This window comes from Eufriesea mexicana, unplaced genomic scaffold, assembly GCF_001483705.2.
Source record: "Eufriesea mexicana isolate 0111107269 unplaced genomic scaffold, ASM148370v2 scaffold793, whole genome shotgun sequence".
In the NCBI taxonomy this organism is placed as follows: domain Eukaryota; kingdom Metazoa; phylum Arthropoda; class Insecta; order Hymenoptera; family Apidae; genus Eufriesea; species Eufriesea mexicana.
The window spans coordinates 308,220-327,962 of NW_016908959.1; the positions used below are offsets into that span (position 1 = coordinate 308,220).

Sequence of the window (19,743 nt, forward strand, 5' to 3'; positions counted from 1 at the left end):
CGAGCACTGATCTTCGCGTCCGTCGTGCCGAGGTTACGTTTCTTCCGCTTCCGCTATGGGAAATTTGTCGGAGGTCCGATCTTCGCTCCCTTTGCCAATGAGGTATCTCCCTAGAATCGGTTAAACGATTCGGAATTATTTCGTGGCACGGGGAGTTTTCTCGTAATCGGTTTCAGTGCAAAATCGACGCGAAATACCGGTAATTGCGGCTCGTTAAAGGAACGAACTGTGGTTTCTTCTCCAACCCGTATTATTTGCACCCCTTGCGCGATTCGTAATAAAAGGTCGACGTTAACGAGGAGCCTAAGTCGCGGTGAGAAGTTCCTCTCGTTAACACTGAGCCTACCAGGTGAGAAGATCTGCAGATGGAAAAATGGAGAGCGAAGAGCTTAAAGAAAATGGAAATATGCAGTGACAGAGCGATATTTCCGAATATAAGATTTTTAAATTCAGATCTTTAAATACAAGATATTTTTTAAATTGCCGATTAAAAATCCTGCATTCGGAATTGTCACTCTGGTCACTGGACTTCTCCATTTTCTTTAAGTTCTCCTTACGACGTCAAATTAATTCCATAAAGATAAATAAATAAATAAATATTTCAAACGATCGTTTCTTATTTATTTATTTATTTTTATGGGATTAATTTGACGTCGTTGAATTTGTGATATGTCTAACGAGTAGTGTACGTTGAATCGTTAGTCTGTCGTGAGAAAAGATAGAAGAATTTAGGTTCGGGGACTGAGACTATAGTCGAGGGTGTGTACACTAATCGAAGATAGGGGTCTACGGCCCAAACGAATTTTTACCCTAAGTGTTCGTCACGTCAGAGGTCAGTGACTTTGTTGAGCTCGTTCGATGAACACATACCTTCCAGTTACAATACACAGGCAACTATTTCAACCATAATCCAATAAGCCTAATGGATACGCAACGAAATAAGTTAACCCCCTGCACTACGAATAATCCGCCACTATATACCCATTTCATTCGCAATAAAATTATACAAATTTAGTGTAATACGAATGTAATTCGTCTTTATGGGGTTTGGCATGAAAATTCACTACGAATTATACTCCTTACTATAAACAAAAACTAAATGGAAAGAGACGAAAGATATATAAAGTAATATGCATATACAGGGTGTCCCGGGAAGACATGTACAATACGAACGTATATATCAGCTAATTCCACGCCAAAAAATATGAATATATAGATATATAGACATATAGTAATTAATAATTATTAATAATTATATAATATATACATATAATAACTAGCGAATAATTACTCAGTTAACACGTCGACTGCCATAGCGATCACCAGTCTTCAGCGATACTAATTTTTTAAATTTATATTTGACTTATTTTAACCATCTTTTCGAAAATTGGAGCAATTTGAACAAATAGAAAATTTAAAATAAAAAACATTAATAATTTGCACCATTTTTTTTCTTTTTTTGCCATACTGCTCGATAATCCGTCATTATATCCTAAGAATAATAAAAATTTCTACTTGGTCCCCTGAACGTACTATGTAAAAAGTGCGTGGCAGTCAAAGTGTTAACATAAATTTCTTTTTCTAGCAAACTTGTCGACATTTCTAATCCATTTACCCATCCTCGGTCATTTTTCCTCCTTTTTTCCAGCTCTACGCCTTGAACTCGCGTTTTTTCCGCGATCGTATCGCGTTCCGCCCATATACGTATCAATCACGCCCGTGCCCGCAGTTACGTGCACCCTACCCTTTCCACGCGCCAAGAGAAAAGCCTTTTACACCGGTTCAGTTAAGTAAATAAATCCAAAAAAAAGAAAATAAAAACATGCAACGATAAAATCACACATTTATTTATCAATTTAAAAGCATTTGGTCACGCCGCCTCGAGCTTCGTGGAAATTCAATCGGGTAATCGAGGCATTTTTAATTACACACCTGCACACGAGCGACATACGTCTCTTTTAAATGGACTAAACGAGATAAGACTGGAACCGTGGACGAAGGGATGGCGAAACACAGGCGGCACGTGTGCTATCTTTCGAAAATCGTGCATAAAGAACGAGGCGCGAGGACACGGTCGCGTGATAAGCAGCCATTTTATTAAAACCGACTGCACGCGAGGAGTAGAACGGAAAAGGGCGCGAAAGGGCCGACAGCAAGCAAAGGTGTGTCCCTTATTACCCATTAACCTAACATGTAATAGACTAAAAGCCTATCCGAAGCCACTGCCAAACATCCGTACACTGTAATACACCGTGGATCGAGAAACGTCTAATTTGTTTAATAATAAAATAATTTTAGTATACAACGAGAAAATAGTGCAAGAAATTGAATAATTTACATACAGCGCTGAAGCTTCTGCAGAAATAATCAATACGCGTCGAAGATGGAAATCTGTTTTATCGATTGTTTCAATTGCAACATTTGTCCTATTTAGGTTAGGAAATTTGAAAATGCATGTGCTTCGATTTATATGTCACATATGCGAGCAAGAACGACACTTGGAAGGTACACCTCGTGCGAGTCGAATGTGTGTTATAATACTGCTGAATACATAGTTTATAACATATATATTCAGACAGATTTTGCTAGGATCAGCTCGTGGTCTTCCAAATTCATTTTTCCCAAGGATAGGTTAGATTGTATATCACCAAACTGTGAACGAGATATTTCTCATTCCACTGAAATGGATTCAACAATAAAATTAAATTAATAAATTTTGACGAAAAATTGGAAATGTTTACACTACTATAAACTTCAATTCGCATATACAATAGGTATTGTATATCGGATATTCAATTCGAATACAATTAGGTATATAAAACGGGATTGACTATTGTACGATATTCCTTTCAATTATCTCTATGGATAATAGATCGTTAATTGAAATAATTTTTACTCCTATTACCTGTTTGTATAAAATTAGGCACGCCGATGCTTTTTCGATCCGCTGTACGTATTTCGTTCGCCATGTTTATACACGCTTCACCTCGTAAATCCGAAGCGGTCATCTCTTCAAAGAAATTACAGGAAAAGGAACAACTTCGCAAAATAAAAATCGAGAAGAAAAAAGAACTGACACGCGAGTATCTTTCAAACCGAAGTACCGGATCGGATAATTAATTGAGAGTCGGAACGGAAATGAAAGGATCAATAGAAGCGACGCGTAGAGGAAGAACGTCGTACCGTTAGACGAAACAGGAAGTCCCATCTAGCGGTGGCTAACCGATTTTTTCTGCCGCCCGCGGGCTTCCGATTCCGCCGAGCCGGGTTCAACGTTTCAAAACGCGAGAAAATGATAATCACCCAAAATTACGTTACCGTCTGAAATTTAATCGACGTGATTTTCAATATTCTTGGATCGAATAGAAAAATTGAAGGTTGGAATAAAAACGTATGGTTACCGATTGCGTGGACGAGACGACCGATAGCATTGGCCCTTTCGGTAAAAAGTAAAAGCAGAGGGTTCGCTGGTTAAAGTGTGTCGACCTCGGTCAACGATCCGCACCAGCTGCGACCGGGTACACCTGTTCCGCAACTACGTCTCGCACGAATTTGCCGAGGTCTTGGTCAGGTTAAAACGAGTTCCGAATTCGGAACCAGCTTCCGATTTTTCGCTCGGAGATTCCCCCAGAGCGAGACCGTTTGAAAGTCAATGTCAACGAGCAGGGAAACAGTTAAGGCCTTGAGATGGTGTTCCGTAATTAACGACTGCGAATAACGTTTATTTCTTGTTTTCGTGGGAATCGTCAACGTCGATAATTACGATTTCGTTAAACGTTGTCACCGAAATCGGTAGCGTCGATAATTACGATTTCGTTAGATGTTTCCCCCGAGCGACGCCAGATGCGGGTAATTTGAAATTTGACCCCGATAGAAGCAAAGCCATGTTGCTGCTTGGAAAAGTTTGCGAGGACGGAACGTAGAACCGATAATTCTCAACCGCCCACCCACGCATTCATTTACACACAATCGCGATTTCGGAACTCGCGTGGGCGTGCAACGTTTTTTGTCGTTTACGAATAACAGCGGACCGAACTTTCGAGAGCTATACTCGCGAGAGAAATCCGACCTTCGTTTTTGTCCCTCTTTAATTCTTCTAAACGGTCACGTATCGACGTGGTCGTAGACGAAATTACGAAGCAACGCAATAGCGAGAAAAAAAAGGTTCGAATCGTTGAACAAAATTTAACTAAAGGACCTTCTAAAACAACTAGTCGCGATAAAGATAGACGTACGTACCAGATCGATCATTCCAATCACATCGCGGAGCTCGAATACTTAACTTTGATTGACGTCTACGTAACATTTCGCGGTATGCGATTCGACATGCAGGGGGCGCCTGTTGTCGTAATCCCCCGGAGCATCGATCGCACGGTAAAGAAGATCGTCCGCTTACCGACGACCACTTGTTCGAACGGCCACGAACCATCTATCTACGTTACAGTCGTCGCACGTTTCGAATTTGAATTTCAAAAACGAATAACTTTTCTTCCTCGAATGTTATCTCTTTCGTCATCCGTATACTTCCATGCATCACGACTATCGTTACCATCGCAGGACAACCAATAACCTCTCTTCCGTCTACTCTTCGTCCGCCATCCTTCCCGAGACGGAAGCATCCGCGTCGATCGCGATAAAAGGCGACACGCGGAGGCGAGAGAAAAAAGGAACAGAGTGTTACGCGAGAGCTGATGTAACGAAGGCAACAGCGGCATGTGCAGGCGCACGCGTCGCGCGGACAACGTAATCCGATCCACGAGCAGGAACCCGATCGAGAGGGAAAGTGGCGTGGAAGCGAACGGTGAATTTTCCACAAAGAGCAGCGAAGAGACGAGACGAGAAGGGACGACGAGACTCGGAGACCTCGAGAAGCGACCGGACGCGGAATGCGGACTGCAAGTGCAGCGTGCGCAACAGCAGCGCGCAGCAGTGCACCGCGACGATACGTACCGCCCACGTTCGCGCATACCTGACACACCGCGAGAACAAGACACAAGGACCGGCTGATCGAGAGACACGCCACGGTCGAACCGAACCGAGCCCGGCCGAGTCGTCCACGAGTCCTCGGAAAAAGGAGAATCGCGATGACGTCAATCCGGGGCTGCTGTATCGACAGGGATGCATAATGTGCATCCGGCGAGTATCGTGGAATCGACATGGGCGGGCTGCGACTATTGTCTCGGCCGGTGTCAGCCGCACACCGGCCGCTCTATACAGAGGCCGCGTGTGTCGTCACGCATCTGTTCCGCCGATCGTTCCCGCTTTCCGTTTCGACGGATTAATCGGTTAAGCGGCTGCACTGCTATATCGATAGAGAGAAGATTCGGTCGACGATATCGACCGAATCTAACCCTTTGAAAAATTCCTTTGCCCGTCGACCGTCACGCCACGTCCATTTCCAATCACGCTTGACATTTTTCAACGTTATCCAAGCAAGTAGCAAACGAAATTTATCTAACTCGCTTCCTATCTACTGTCTTTAATTACTTTAATTACTTTAATTACGTTTCAAAATAAAAGGTTGCAGATAATAAGGAATTATTGGCAAGAAAATTGGAGAATAATGAAAAGTGCGGGAAGTTAACCTCTTTGTCTCGATGTTCATATCTATCAAATTTACGAGCTACATATTTACCGGAAAAAAAAAGGTAAAACGAAAAACGAGAATGTACCAAGGGTTCGAAACTTTAAACGATAATATTTTTTAGAAAAAAGGAAATGGGACACGCGACATTCTCCCTTACGACTACAAATGTACATACGGCGTAGACGGCGTTCGCGTCGAAGAGGTTAAGAAAATGGAGAGATCGCGCATCCTTGGACGGAAATTCTGAATGTCAGAAGTAAAAAGCGAGCGGAGAAGGGAGCGAACGCGCGTGTTAGGCACGCCGGCTAGTCAAAGAGAACTTTCCACTTTAATGCAACGCGGTTCAAACTAATTTTCTAGACCGTTCTATCGAAGCACGACATTCTCGTGGCTCGCAAGTAGGTTGCTATTAGACTGGCGAGAGAGAAAAAACGATCTTCACGGCGGATTAAAAGTTATTTAAGAAGAAAGTTAAAGGCACGATAACGGAGTAAAAGCTTGGTCGCGCGAGCGGGTGCCAAAAGAGTGGCTACGATGAATGAAAACTCTTCCACTCACCCTGTCCTGAATCCGCACGTTCTCCTGACCTCTCTTCAGGTTAGGAGCCCGCAGGACCTTGCTCGTAACTGGCGGTTCCATCATGGTGACAGACGTTGCCCTGGCGTCAGGAGTTCATCCCTGAAGAAAACTCGATGCTCTCACTTCATGGTCTGTGAACAGAAAGACAAAGTCATGTATACTCTGGTAACGTATCAAACGCCAATGCGACCCATCCAACTTCGTCTATTTCATCTAGGATCTTTCAGGGTACTACAAAATAAGATAACACACGGTGGATACGGTGGACAGGCAGGAATCGACGGTGTCACCATCGGCGACTGGATCGGCGATCAACGGCAGGTCGTTGGGCGAAAGTAAGAGTAAAGGTGCGCGCGCGCACTCTCTGGATCGTGGGAGATCAAGACCTACGCGAATTCCAGCCCGACCGGTACAGCTGGTGGTTGCAAACGCGAGGAATGGATAACGGTATGCACGGGAGTTAACGGAAGATAATGCACGAGCAGGTATAAGGAGCTGCCTCGTCGCAGGGATTCCTCGAATATCGACCTCGCCTCTCCAGTTCCCTCGCTGACGCCTCTCAATCGGCCACACGGACGCGAATCAGCGAGCTTCCCGTTCGGTTCCGCCGACCTGCACATTTTTTCCCACGTCGTCCCTTTCGCCTATACGCGCAGAGGCACTCTTGGTCGCGGAATTTCATTTTGGGGATTAAGGTAACACGCCGTTTGGCTCGGAGCGATGGGGTGCGATTGATTTTTCTGGTCGCGTGCGCGATAACGTTGCGACCGTGAACCAGAAGGAACGTTCCCTGCTGCGAGACCCGGAGAAGGGACACGGGTATGGCTTCCACCGACGACAGAAAGCAGTTTAGCGTGACACGAAATCGATAAAGCGAGATATTAACTCCCAGTTTCTTATACCAGCGTCAGCAGGAATACGGGTTGGTATATTCCATGACGCGCTGCCGTTTTGCCGAAGAAAAGAAGGAAGGGTGGGAACTCTGGGAGAAGAGGAAGCCTGTTATTGGCCTCGTCGCCAAGATTATCCCGGCAAACCCACGTTCTTAGCTAGCGGAGTCCGGGTCGGAAACGGTATTTGTACAAGAGAGACGATATCGGACCATCCCTCTCGCAGGAACTGGAAATGTCTAATCCCGAATGGAAGCCTTTTATCGGAACAGGATCGGAGGATTCGCGAGTCGGCTTGCCGGAGAGCTCCCGACAATTCGGGTTAATTAAACCTCCACTTGGACTTTGCAAGAACGGATTCTCAAGGACTCGCGAATCCGCGTGGTATCGGACGAGTTACTCCCTCGCGATACGAGATAAAAGGCGCGAAAGCGCGTGATAAAAAGCTGGCGATATCGCGTGTGCACATGCCGAGCCAATTACCCACCGCGTTTCGGGGTTGGCGAGGCCGGGTTCGTTGTCGAGAGGATTTATGAGCAGCAAAGGGAGGCTAGGAGAAGGCGCGAGCCAGTGTCGGGTCGAGGCATCGTTAAACGCGTCTTTAACAGAGCGTTGATGAGGTTTGTCCATTAATACGTATCCGATGTCGCGGCTCGGGACACGGCTCGTCCGATGAGAAGGGCTTGGCCCGCGGCCAAATATTCGGAAATCGAGGGGACGAGCAGCTCGCGGTATTTCCACGGCATCGGGTATCGTCGGTTCGATGAAAGTCTCGAACCAGCTCCGTCATGCTCTTTGCACCGGACGGGTTGCTGCGACGACGACGTCCTCGAGGTATACCAGCGATTCGACCGTCGTCGTCGTTGACATCGTCGTCGCGACCCCTTCTCTTCGCCGAATGAAAAGGACACCCCTTCTCGTTCCATCCTCCTCCTCCTCTTGACTCTGCGATCTCGTCGAAGGGTAAAACTTGGCGCGTGTATCTCGCGGAGATAACGAGTACGAACCCGCTATTTTATTCGCGCGTTTGGCACCGGCTCAAAAAATCCCCTTTCCCGCACGGAAAGCTAGTAGGAGGCTAGGCCTCTGTTGCCACCGAGGGGAGCTTCGTTTGACGTGCATTTACGGGGAGGCGAGTCGACTCGCGGGGTTGTAGTTGCCTCGATGGTACGTACTTGCTCTTTATTAACGTAGGAGCGCCGCGGATGAATGTTACGAAACCAGGGAGTAATCGGTGAGACGAAGACGAGAGGAGTCGCTGAAACGTTGCGATGCTAAGTAATAACCGGAGCGGAAGTCACCGTTTGTCCTTGCCGCGAACGAATTCGGGGTGGAGTAATCGACGAGGAAGCCTCGAAGGCACTAGTTCCGAACGTCATCGGAGTCCGTCGTCATTGAACGTTCCAAGGCGTCCCTCATGGTAAATGGTGCATCACTCAAGTACCTATTCTTTTCGAGAGACGGGCTGTCGTACTAGATACGAACGAACGGAATACTTACTCGATTCACTAGGCCAAATAATGGCGGTCTATTAATTTTCATGCGCACGCATGGCCTTCGGGAAGCCCGAAACTGTATCGATTTCCGCCCGCGCGATCCACGCCTGTTCGGCCCAGCTATCCGAAAATGGCGGAAGCCTCTGACAGAATTTCTTGATCAGTGTCACAACTTTTTCTACGAGCTTTCGCGTTGCACGTTCGAGGGACCGTTTACGCAGAGAAAATGAACCATTTCTAACACCAAATAAATTTACTCGAATAGTAAACCTGTCATGATCGATCAAGTGACCTGATCGGTGGAAACAAAGGAAAAGAGAGCTTCAAAGAAGATGGAGTAAAGAAAAATGTCGAAAAATCGAAAAGTCGAGTAAGGATGGGTGAATTCTCACGATTTCAAGCTCGAATCAGATCAGGAACCGCGAATATTCGGGTACTCGAAGTCAGGTGGGGTACCCGAAGTCGGATCAGGAATTCGAAAACTTACGTTTCGACTTCTCTTCGCCTCCGAAACCGAGTCGGGTACCAGAGTCGATTTCGGGTACTCCCCGACCCCTAAAATCGATCCACCAAAGCAACAGCGTCGAGAAGAAGCGCGGAATTTTTAATACAAACAGAAAATATAGAATATCAGAATATTCGGTCCATTAGAGTATGGTCGGTTTAGCATCGTGGAAGGTACGCGAAAATCTGAGTGACGTGGGTATTCTCGCGTCAGAATCCGGACCCAAGTCAGGCCCAAGTCACGGATCGGGAATGATCCATCTGTGCGTCATCGAACCCGAACGCGATGAAAGGTGGGCAGAATCTTCTCGAAATTCGTACCCGGAAAATCGACCGACCTCTCTTACGTAAAGCTACGCGGAATCGTGACTAGGCAGAGCCGATGCAACAGCTGAGCTGTGCAACGAGGTCGCCCCGTCTCCCTAAATACTACGGATCGGACGACGAACGCTAGAGATGCGGGATCTAAAAAGTCGGAAGAAATTTGTTTCGCGATGGAGGATCCCGCTACTCCTTATTAGAGGTCCCACGACGCTTAGTTAACGTGGGAGACGCACAACTGGTACGATTACTTCGTGGCCCGGAACTCCTACGTGTCTCACGGAAGCAGTTACGCACGTTCCTTCTGCGTTTTCACCGCTGAGTATTCGCGTTCCTCGAGTAGGACCCAGGAAATCTAATGGGCGTCTACGATGTGGATGTTGAGAAATTCTGAGAACCTTTTCTCTAGTCACGATCGGAAAAACTGACCTTTCTTCTAGGAAGGAAACGTATCGAGATATCGTTCATCGTAATCCACGCGATTAATCCTCGGAGGAGCACAGCTAAGGTGTTTAACGCTAAATCTAACGCCGGATACCTCCGCCAAAACTAAACTCCGAGATTTTTGAAGCCCCGTAAGAAATGGCAACGAAGACACGCAAGTACAAACGAGTATCCTGGATCTCGATGATCCATGCCCGAAGAACGAAATTAATCGGGTCTAATCCGAAAGGAACGAGGAAGGACATTTTTCCGACGCGACACGATGGAGAACCGGTGATAGAACACGGAGGCTACTGCAGGGATTTTAATTACTAAAGATATTGTCCGTCGGCCTAGTTCACGGATCGGTCCCGCATTAGCACGGGTTTTGGCACATTTCCATTCGAGTTACAGCCAGTCTGCAACCACGACTGCTCTCGCCTTACAGACGTTTCGGATTAGAACCGCGACAATGACCGACGAGGAGACATTTCGAAACCGGGATGACGACCCGGCGCCTCCGACCGAAATCACTCGTCGGAATCAACGAGATCCAACGAGATCCAACGAGATTATCACCTCTCAGCTTTCCGCCGTAACTCATAATCTAAATTACGTTCGGCCTTGTCTACGACTCACGGCTCTCACACGTGACGGCTCTCTAGGTCGACACGGGCTGGAGCCCCGACTCACGATCAGTCGCGAATAACGATCCCGTCGCTAGAGGACCGCAAATCGAAGATTGATGACTTTCCAATGGAAAAGACGCGGTGTCCAGGTTGACACAGACTGGGGTCCCGACTCAGCCGCGAATAACGATCCGGTCGCGAGAAAAATTCGATTAGGGTGCGCACCCTGAGCTCGGGGTTAAGACGTACGCGGCGGAAGCGACTTTGCTAGCCGGCAAAAGACGTCTCGCTAAAGGGAGGTGGTGTCTCGAAGAAAAAGGCAGGCTTCTTTACCCTGCGGATAATCGAGCCGGCGTTTAAGCGCCTATTTCGGAGCCCCTTCGCGCGCATTGAAAGCGGAACGCTTTAAAAGGCGGTGGTCGAGGGCAAGGCTGCCGGTAGCTCCAGGAATAGCCGAAAGGCGGGCAAACTTTGAATGGGTTTTTATCGGAAAAGAAAGTACTCGCCACGCGTAGGATAACGTGACATAAGTTTCGCTAAAAATAGAGGTAACGCTGCGACCGTGCGAGTAGCTTTACGTAACGAACGGCGAGAGTAGCAGCTGCGATAACAGCGCAGGCGATGATCCAAGGATTAACCTATGCGACGAGCACACACTGTACTCGCCATCGGATGACCGCGGAAACGATACTGTTCTTCCGGTCTTTGCGAATTCCTCTGCATGGCCGTCGCGACGCGCGCTGCTTTCACCGTTCTCCGGAACCGGAAGCGCTCGAACCCGATTCGCCAGCACGCGAGTCCTCCGAGACTCGCGGCAAAGTCCAGGCCCGCCTGAGCGCGGGAAATTCGAACGGGACGAGTTACTCCTTTTAATCCTCGTAATACCGTGCGTCGAAATCCGATATTAAATATCGGGTAATGTACAGTGCGCACGAGTCCAATGAAATCAAAGGATACTAAGATACTAAGATACTAAGTACATCGATGTATACCTTGTGACAATAAAACATTTACAATTTTTAATTAAAAACCTGAGTTTTCTATCAAAACTACTTCTTGAGATAGATTCATGCAGGATTTGAATTTCGCGGCATTTAGACGGCAAAGTGTTGCCAACGAAAAAAAGAAAATACTAAGATATTAACCCGTAAGACTTTCTACCAAGTCGACAATATTTTTAAAACGATAAATAAGAAATCGTACGCAAATTAAGACGTAGATTTATTTTACCTCGATATTTCAAACATCGTTGGGTAATTGTAAATTTCATATATATTAATTAACAACCATCTTTGGAATTTGATTAAATGACGACTGAGAGGCGCGTCTCGAGTGCAAAGGGTTAAGATACTAAGTATACCAAGGTACTGAGGTACCAAGATACTACGTATTCCGATGTATACTTCATGACTGAATAAAAAATTTACAATTTTTAATCGAAAAACCTGTGTTTTCCATTTAAATGGCTTCCCGCGCGAATTTTGTGGGCGACACCGATTATTGCTTAGATTCGCTGAAGTATCGGCGCGTATCTATGCATCAGCTTGACTATTTAAAATTTTATTCAGACCTCCGTTACCGGCGGATAGTTCCATTTTCGCGTAGAAGAAAAATCGACGGTTTCACTAGCGACGTTCCATGGCGATTGCTATCGCGTGCTCGCATCGGCGCACGATTGTGTCTCGAATCGGCGTGCTCGCTCGGATTTACGATATCCCCGGAGTGGCTTTTCGAAAGCATCGATGCGTTAAACGAAGACGAGCGTAAATCTCGGCGGAGCAGGATTTACTCGCGGGTTTGGCGCGATACCGAGCGGATTCGAGGGGGCTGTCGCGCTCGTTGTCAACCGTGTACAGTTAAATGTCGTAAAGGGAGCGTGAGAATCGCAGTGACCTAGAGGTAGGAAACGTACGACGAATTACCGAATGCCGGATCGCTTCGCCTGCGTGCGTGCTATTGTCACGCGATACACGCGGTAATTCGAGGCGAACCGTTCCTCGATCGCTAGGAAAATACCCTACATACGATTACGCGTAATCGACACGCGCTGCGATTGTATGTCGGTGTTGAGTTCGAGACTTCTCGAAAATGTTTCACGTTTCTTCCGAAGCGTCGGCAAAGGACGAGGGGCAAAGACCGGGATATACGCGACTGTCCTACGGATATCCCCAGATTTCCCTAGATCCGCCCAAGCTTTTAACCTATCCAGGAACATTTGCTGGATTTTCCCGGCGTTCGGCTACTTTCCCGTTTTCTTCTTCGATTTGTCACTCGTTGCAGTGCTATTCGGAGTGTTTATAGTTACAACGTTGTTTATTCGTAAATAGAGTTAATATTTTTTAGGTTATATGAAATATTCAAGAATGTACATTCCGATATAAGTATAGGGCGTTTGTAAATTCTTCGACTGGTGGCATGATGATGTCAAATTATTGCATTTATATTAACAAATAAAGAGCATATTTGCTGGTTATAAATTATAATAGCGTAATAAGTCGGTACGTAAAGAAATACGTGATTAGCCGAAGGTTAAATAAGTATAACAGTGGATTCCGTGACCTGATTAGTTTCTTTCGTTTCGATACTTTTTGCATAACGTTAATGGTACCAGGCTGATAGTGTAATACCGTTTTATCTTCGTATTTGTATACCAAGAGGTGCCAATTGCATAAATAAATAAATAAACACAAGGATAAATTAAGAACTCGGCGTCGGGGTCTCGTAAACGTCAGCTCTCCCATAATTATGCCTTTAACCCGTTCATTGCCGACTGCGAGATATCTCGTACTTTGCGCTACACGTTTAGATCCATCGCAATTGGTTACGGAATAATTTTATGGCCGCTCGAATTAGAAGTTATCAGAAAAGATGAACCATCCTTACGTTTTCAAATTACCGTAAACCCCATTCTAGTACTATATCTGCAGCTAAATATTACTCAACTTTTTTCACAATAGAATTATCGTAAACGCCAGTTTATTGCTATATCTGTAACAAACTGTAAAAAGATTTTTCGAATTTTCGCGTTTTTTTCTTTTTTAAATAAAATCTTGTCATATAGAGCCCTAAGTTTGCCTGTGAGTGTATGGATTACACGAGGAGTAATGCATAAAATAACAAAGCAGGTGTCATGAAACCACAATTTCCACGAATTTTCTTTCGAAATGTCGTACCTGATGCTTCAAATAACTCGGAAAACTCGGAGAAAAGTCGGGAATCTTCGATATTCTTTGCCCCGGAGCCTAGTGATTTGCCAGCGCGAACGGGAGACACGTGTACAGAGTTCGCGTTCCCGATATTCACACGGTTGTAACGGCAAAGGAATACCTCGTCCTCGAACGATCTTTCGTTCCCAGGAATTTGAAAGAAATAAAACGTTTAACGGGAAATAGGTCAGGTCGCGAGTTCGCCGTCGCTCGATCGCAGGCTCCTTCGCCGATGGCCCAAAAAGGCTTCGCGAAGCACCGGGAAAAAGACGAAAAACGGGTAAACGGGTAAACGGATCGGAAATCGATTTACCCGCGGCACCGAAGAAACCGGAGGGAACGGAATTCCGCGAGTTTTTGCGGAGCAGCTCGAGTCGACGAAGGATCGACGGAAGATCGGATGGAAGGGTCGAAAGAAGATCGTGGTGGAAGGATCGAAGAAGAAACTGTTAAAGGAGTTATTACATAAGGAATAGTAGTCAGCGAAAATTGTGTAGATCTTTATTGTACGACGAATGGTTAGGACTGGCCTGTTCAGGGCCTCGCAGGTCAAAAGTCGTCTTCGGAAGACTGGTGACAAATGACGACTGATGACGAAAGACAGAACATTGGAGGAAAGGATCACCCCCACACCGCTGGAATGTAGAGTGTGCTTCGCTACTGAATTTTATCATAACAGTATCGAGACGAAATGGTCGTCGAAGATCGAGACGAAGAAGTGGAAGGACGATTGGGGTGGAATTATTCGAGGAAGATCGGGATGAAAGGTAAAAGTCGTCTTCGGAAGACTGGTGACAAATGACGACTGATGACGAAAGACAGAACACTGGGGAAAGGGATCACCCCCACACTGCTGGAATGTAGAGTTTGCTTCGCTACTGAATTTTACCATAACGGTATCGAGACGAAATGGTCGTCGAAGATCGAGACGAAGAAGTGGAAGGACGATAGGGGGGGAATTATCCGAGGAAGATCGGGATGAAAGGTAAAAGTCGTCTTCGGAAGACTGGTGACAAATGACGACTGATGACGAAAGACAGAACACTGAGGAAAGGGATCACCCCCACACCGCTGGAATGTAGAGTGTGCTTCGCTACTGAATTTTATCATAACGGTATCGAGACGAAATGGTCGTCGAAGATCGAGACGAAGAAGTGGAAGGACGATAGGGGTGGAATTATCCGAGGAAGATCGGGATGAAAGGGTTAAAGGAAGATCGTAATAGAGGGATGAAAGGAAGATCGGGGCGAAGAGAGCGACACGAAATGGGATTAAAAGATCACAGCCGTATCGGGATGAAAGTATCGAAGATCTAGGTGGAAGGATCGACGAAAGCTCAGGCCTCGAGGAGTGCCACGTGCCTCGAGATCGTTCGTAGAGTCGAACTCGTCACCGTTTTACATCGGTTTACATAACGATTCCGAGATTTTTATCGCGCGTCTTATCACCATCGGTGTACAATGGAGATAAAACGAGTCATGTATCTCCCGTTCGTCGTACTCGGCAATAAGATAAGGAACGACGATCTAATCCAACCTGTTCGTAGCCGTTTTACGAGTCAGTGTCACGTATGTCGACACGGAGACGACGACAGAGGTTCGAGCAGGCCCTGGATCGTTCGAGACAACGGTTCTCCCGGCTTTTTGCGCTTGGCCGATCTTTTTCCCATTAAGAACTCGCGGGTCGATCGGGAACCAGGACGTCGCGAAACGATCGGTCACGGTGCTTTTCTTCTCGCATCCGCGATTCGCGGGACAACCGCGTCTCCATCTCGCGAGCGTCCTTCGTCTGTCCTTGAACCGGTAGTTTAACGAGTCACAAATCCGTCTGGGTAATTTACGGCGCGACTGCATCTCGTTCGACACCCACGCGATCCAACCTCAGCTCCGTGGCGCGTCCGATGGCTCGATTAGACAGCGTCGATCGCGATCCAGACGCCGTCTTCCCGGCACGCAGGATGACGCGCGAAACGCGATCTACCATCATCGTCCTTCGATCCGCGCATGGAACAGATGTTGCTCGGATCCTCGATCCGTCCATACCTCGACAAACAAGGCGCAGAATCCGGCGATCGTTTGCATTCCCTTTTCGCCGGGCCGCGATTCAAGGAAAGCTTTCTCTTTCATTCAGCCCACCAATTACGGGACAATGAGAAATAAATTACACGCGTTGCATAATTAATCAAATAATGCCCCGTATCGATCCACCGTCCTATCCTCGCGCATCGATCTCCCCGCGAGACATGTCTCACGCGTCAGACCGGGGCGCGATTTACTCGCATTCCCGCTGGCATTCGCGAATTTATTGGCAAAAACGTTGGAAAAAGTTGGAACGAGAGACAAGCGGGAAATAAATTCGACGAGATAATTGGCGAGGATAACGCGCGAACGATGCCGCGATCCGCGGAGATCCGAGGAGCAGAGTCCAAGAAGCAACAGCTCGGACACGATGGCGACGGGGAGAAAAATTCTCCGCGACTAAAGCTTTCGGGACATTTTATTTTCGGAGAGCGCGTTTTTCTCGCCGAGACGAACAGGGGAACGAAATTCGCGGAAAACTCGCACGAGCAAAACGTCCGCGGAATTTCTCCAGCAGCTGCTCCTCCGCTTCGCGTCTTTCTCTCACGCTTTGTCACGCGCCGCGGACACTCTCGCCCCCCTCTTTCCCCCGTTTTGCATCCCGCGTCGCGGCCTTGCTCGAGGACTAATCTATTCGCGCGCGCGATTTTCCCCAGCTTCCGGTTTTTCCTTTTCCAAGGGATCCCGTGGAAACGCTGCGCGAATCTTGGAGGGAAGCGAAGGGGGGCACGGTGCTATAAAGAGATAGCCAGTCGCGCGACTGATCGTCACTGCCAAGGTCCCATGGGGGAGACCGATTGCCAGTCGAGTGGCTAACTACTCGGTTAACTGGCGCCTTTGATCTACTCTGCTTTGCTCTAGTTTGTACGACACCGGTGCGTTTATTCGCTCGTGAAAATTCCAGCGTTTCTTCGCGGCCTCGTAATTTGTAGCTCGCGTCTCGAGCACTCGGAAGCGCGTCGCGAGAAAAGGACCGAGCAGCTTTCGGACGCGCGTGTAATCCGCGCGATTTATCGCCGGACGTTTCGTACGTGTCGGCAGCCATTTTTCCGCTCGGATAAACACGCGGCGGAGCGGCCACCGGCGCCGCGGCGCGTGCAGATAACGCCACGCGGAGAGAGTTGTCGACGTTCGCACTCGCTTCGACTACCACCGTCGACATCGTCGATGATCGATACCATTATCTCGCGCGGCAAAGGCGGACGACGGTTTCGCGCTCGGCCGGTTCGTTGACCCGCGCCGACAGGCGGAGAGCGCGCGTGGACGCGAGTGAACGCGAGTGAACGCGGAACAAAGAATCGCCGGAGAGCGGCGGGCGCGCGCGCGATGGCTCGCGAGATGCTGAGGTTCGGAAAAACGAGACGTAAATGCATACGGTGGTCGCACAGTTTGTCACTGCCAAGGTCCCATAGGACGCGCGGTGGCGAGCGGAGCGGCGCGGAGAGCAGAGCCGAGAGTGGAGCGGAGAGTGGAGCGGAGGTAGAACAGCGGTTATCCGGTGAAGCACGCGGAGCATTGCTGGCTGCTCGACCGACTGGCTGGATGATGACCGGTCTTGCGCCGAGCGGCCGCATTGTCAGAGGCGGGACGAGACGAGGAACGTGACCCGCGAGCCAACCAGGCGCTGCTGCACCTCTTCGTCTCCGCTATTCGCGGTTAAAATAACCGCGAGGTGAAAAGAACGGCTGAGTCGAGCACGCGTTCGAACCGATTCTACGATTCCGCCGATAGCCGATCCTCTAGACCTCTCCCGACGACCTGTCAACCTCGAGGGATCGGGGCAGAAGACGATGCCGCGAGTTCTCTTTGCTGGGCGATCGAGAGAGTGACCGACTCTAGACTGCAGTGCCTTGGTCTGTCTGGAGGACCAGACGTTCTTCGAATCGACCTTATTGCTCCTCACCGTGCTTCGTCTAGGTGTCGACGACCCTTGTCCATTAGACTAGATAGCTCTTCGCGAATTTGCCAACTAGGAATGTCACTGCTGTCGCGTATTCGCCGGTGTTCGTCTATTCGACCCACGAGCTGAGTCTCGTTTCAGGAAACATCCTCGCGTCAGTGGTGAAAGACGGTAGGCTAACCCGGCGACCTCGTGGATCGCGGATGACCGGTAGCCGGCCAGCGAACCGCATCGGCAGTCGGCCATAAAAGAGCCGCGAGTACGCGAAGCACCGTTACCAGATCGCGGGATTAATGATCCGTGATCGATCTCGTTTCCATCGCGTTAATTGCCAGCACTCGTCCTATCGATCACGATTTCTTACGCACACCTTGACCCTCGAACTTGCCAACGGGAGTCTAGACCAGGTCGGTCAAGAAACGTCGTATTTTCGGTAAACGAGCGAGGAACGCGAGAATCTCCGCGTGTCGCGATTTTTTAAGCAGCTGGGCCAGGGCCAACGAATGTTTCGACTGGAAAACGTTGAATTTCGCCATGCCTGCGACGACTCATGCGCCTCGAGACATCGATTTCTAGTTCGAGACGCAGTGCCGCGATAATTGCGACTGTTTTTCCACGTCCCGTCGTCGAGAAAAACGATAAATTTCTCCGCTCCGCGTCGGTTGTGCTGGGATTTAACGCGGCTTTCGGTGAAAATATGCTTTTCAAGGATATCGCGTCCATTAGCATGCTTCCTCCACCTCGACGCGTACAATCGGTTAACGCTCTGATTAATAGGAAAATGATGCACGGCTTTTGCTCCGTTCCGAAACACGCGTCTTCCTTTCGATTCTTCTCCGAGGATGCTGCCTTGTCTCGTCTCTCCGACTGTCGTCGCGTTTCCGGTCAATTTCCAACCTCCTCGTGATCGTGACGAGTTCCTCCCTGACGCCGGGACGCCAGCGGATAATCCCGCTGCCACGCGTCGGCTCGAGGAATCAAGGACGCAAGACTGCAATAATCTAGTGGCGAAGATAGAGCACAAGCTTCGAGACCTAATAAGGAGAGAAATAACAGAATACGAGGAAACGTGCCTCGATCTGGAACAAAAGTCACGTAGAAGCGCTTAAGGCTCCGGACCCGAGCTCAGGCTAGTTGTTCCCCTAAACTCTCCGTTCGGATTACCATTTCGCCATAGGCAGTACCACCGCGACCCGAAGATTTGTGGGTTACCAAAGGGATTTCCGCGAGAAAGGTCGACGATAGGCCGAAGAAATAAAACGTGGCACCTACCTGGGCTAGATTTACCGTGTTAGACAGCTAGAACGGAACACCGGAAAAGAAACACGCGTAAAGGGGCCGCTAGAGGCGCTACCGTCGCCTCTCGTGAAGAAATCGAAACTCGAATAATTATTTAAAAGAGAGGGAGAGGGGTGGGTCTCATCGATTTCGACGATTTTTGAATATATCGTGGAGAATATTTTGAAGAATTTCGCTGCTACCACGATGAGTATTAGCTATAACTATGTCAGTTGCAGCGTGTGTATAAGCATTGAATTGCCAATTATTTATGATTTAAAAATCTCGGAGGCTAAGACGAACAGATGTTACATGTATAGCAAAAATTCTTCGAGGTGTTAATTTTGCAACGCATTTAAAAATCGGCGAGACCCCTCGCTCCTCCTTTTCATAAATAATTATCGAGACTTCTCTTACTTCCAAAAATCTGTCCGCGTTCCTCTCCGTTATTCGGGATCAAGGATAGACTTAATTTCCGTTGGACGAAAGTTCAAACAGAGGGTGGAATTCTGGGGCGTGTGTACGCGGCCCACGTTTGGAAAAGGAAAAGCGAAAAAGAAGGGAAAAAACGTAACCGTGCTTGCCAGCCAAACTCGGCTCCTTTTCATCGAGCGGAGACGCGATCTCCGTATCTCTGCGCCGAGTGTTTGCCGAGCAAAGATTATGATAAAGCCGAGAGAGCCGAAGCAACCCGACGATGTTGACGTTGCCTCGTTGCACCGGGCCAGCAAGGTTTGCCGTCCTCGGGTAACGAGTTAAACGCGATAGCGCTCTGCCTGCCGACCATGATAAGTAAATTAGAGCTCCGACCAAATTTTCCACCCACCGAGTCTCTCCTCGCCAGCTGGACTA

At 48.1% G+C, this 19,743-nt stretch overlaps 1 protein-coding gene across 1 annotated transcript in view; it reads right to left on the reverse strand.

The window, feature by feature from the left end:
- Wdr62 (WD repeat domain 62) overlaps positions 1 to 19,743 on the reverse strand; it is a 91,315-nt gene that overhangs the window by 40,434 nt on the left and 31,138 nt on the right. Inside the window, 1 exon segment of the mRNA XM_017899151.1 lies at positions 6,146 to 6,297. Coding sequence (XP_017754640.1) covers positions 6,146 to 6,229 — 84 coding nt within the window. The 5' untranslated portion in view covers positions 6,230 to 6,297.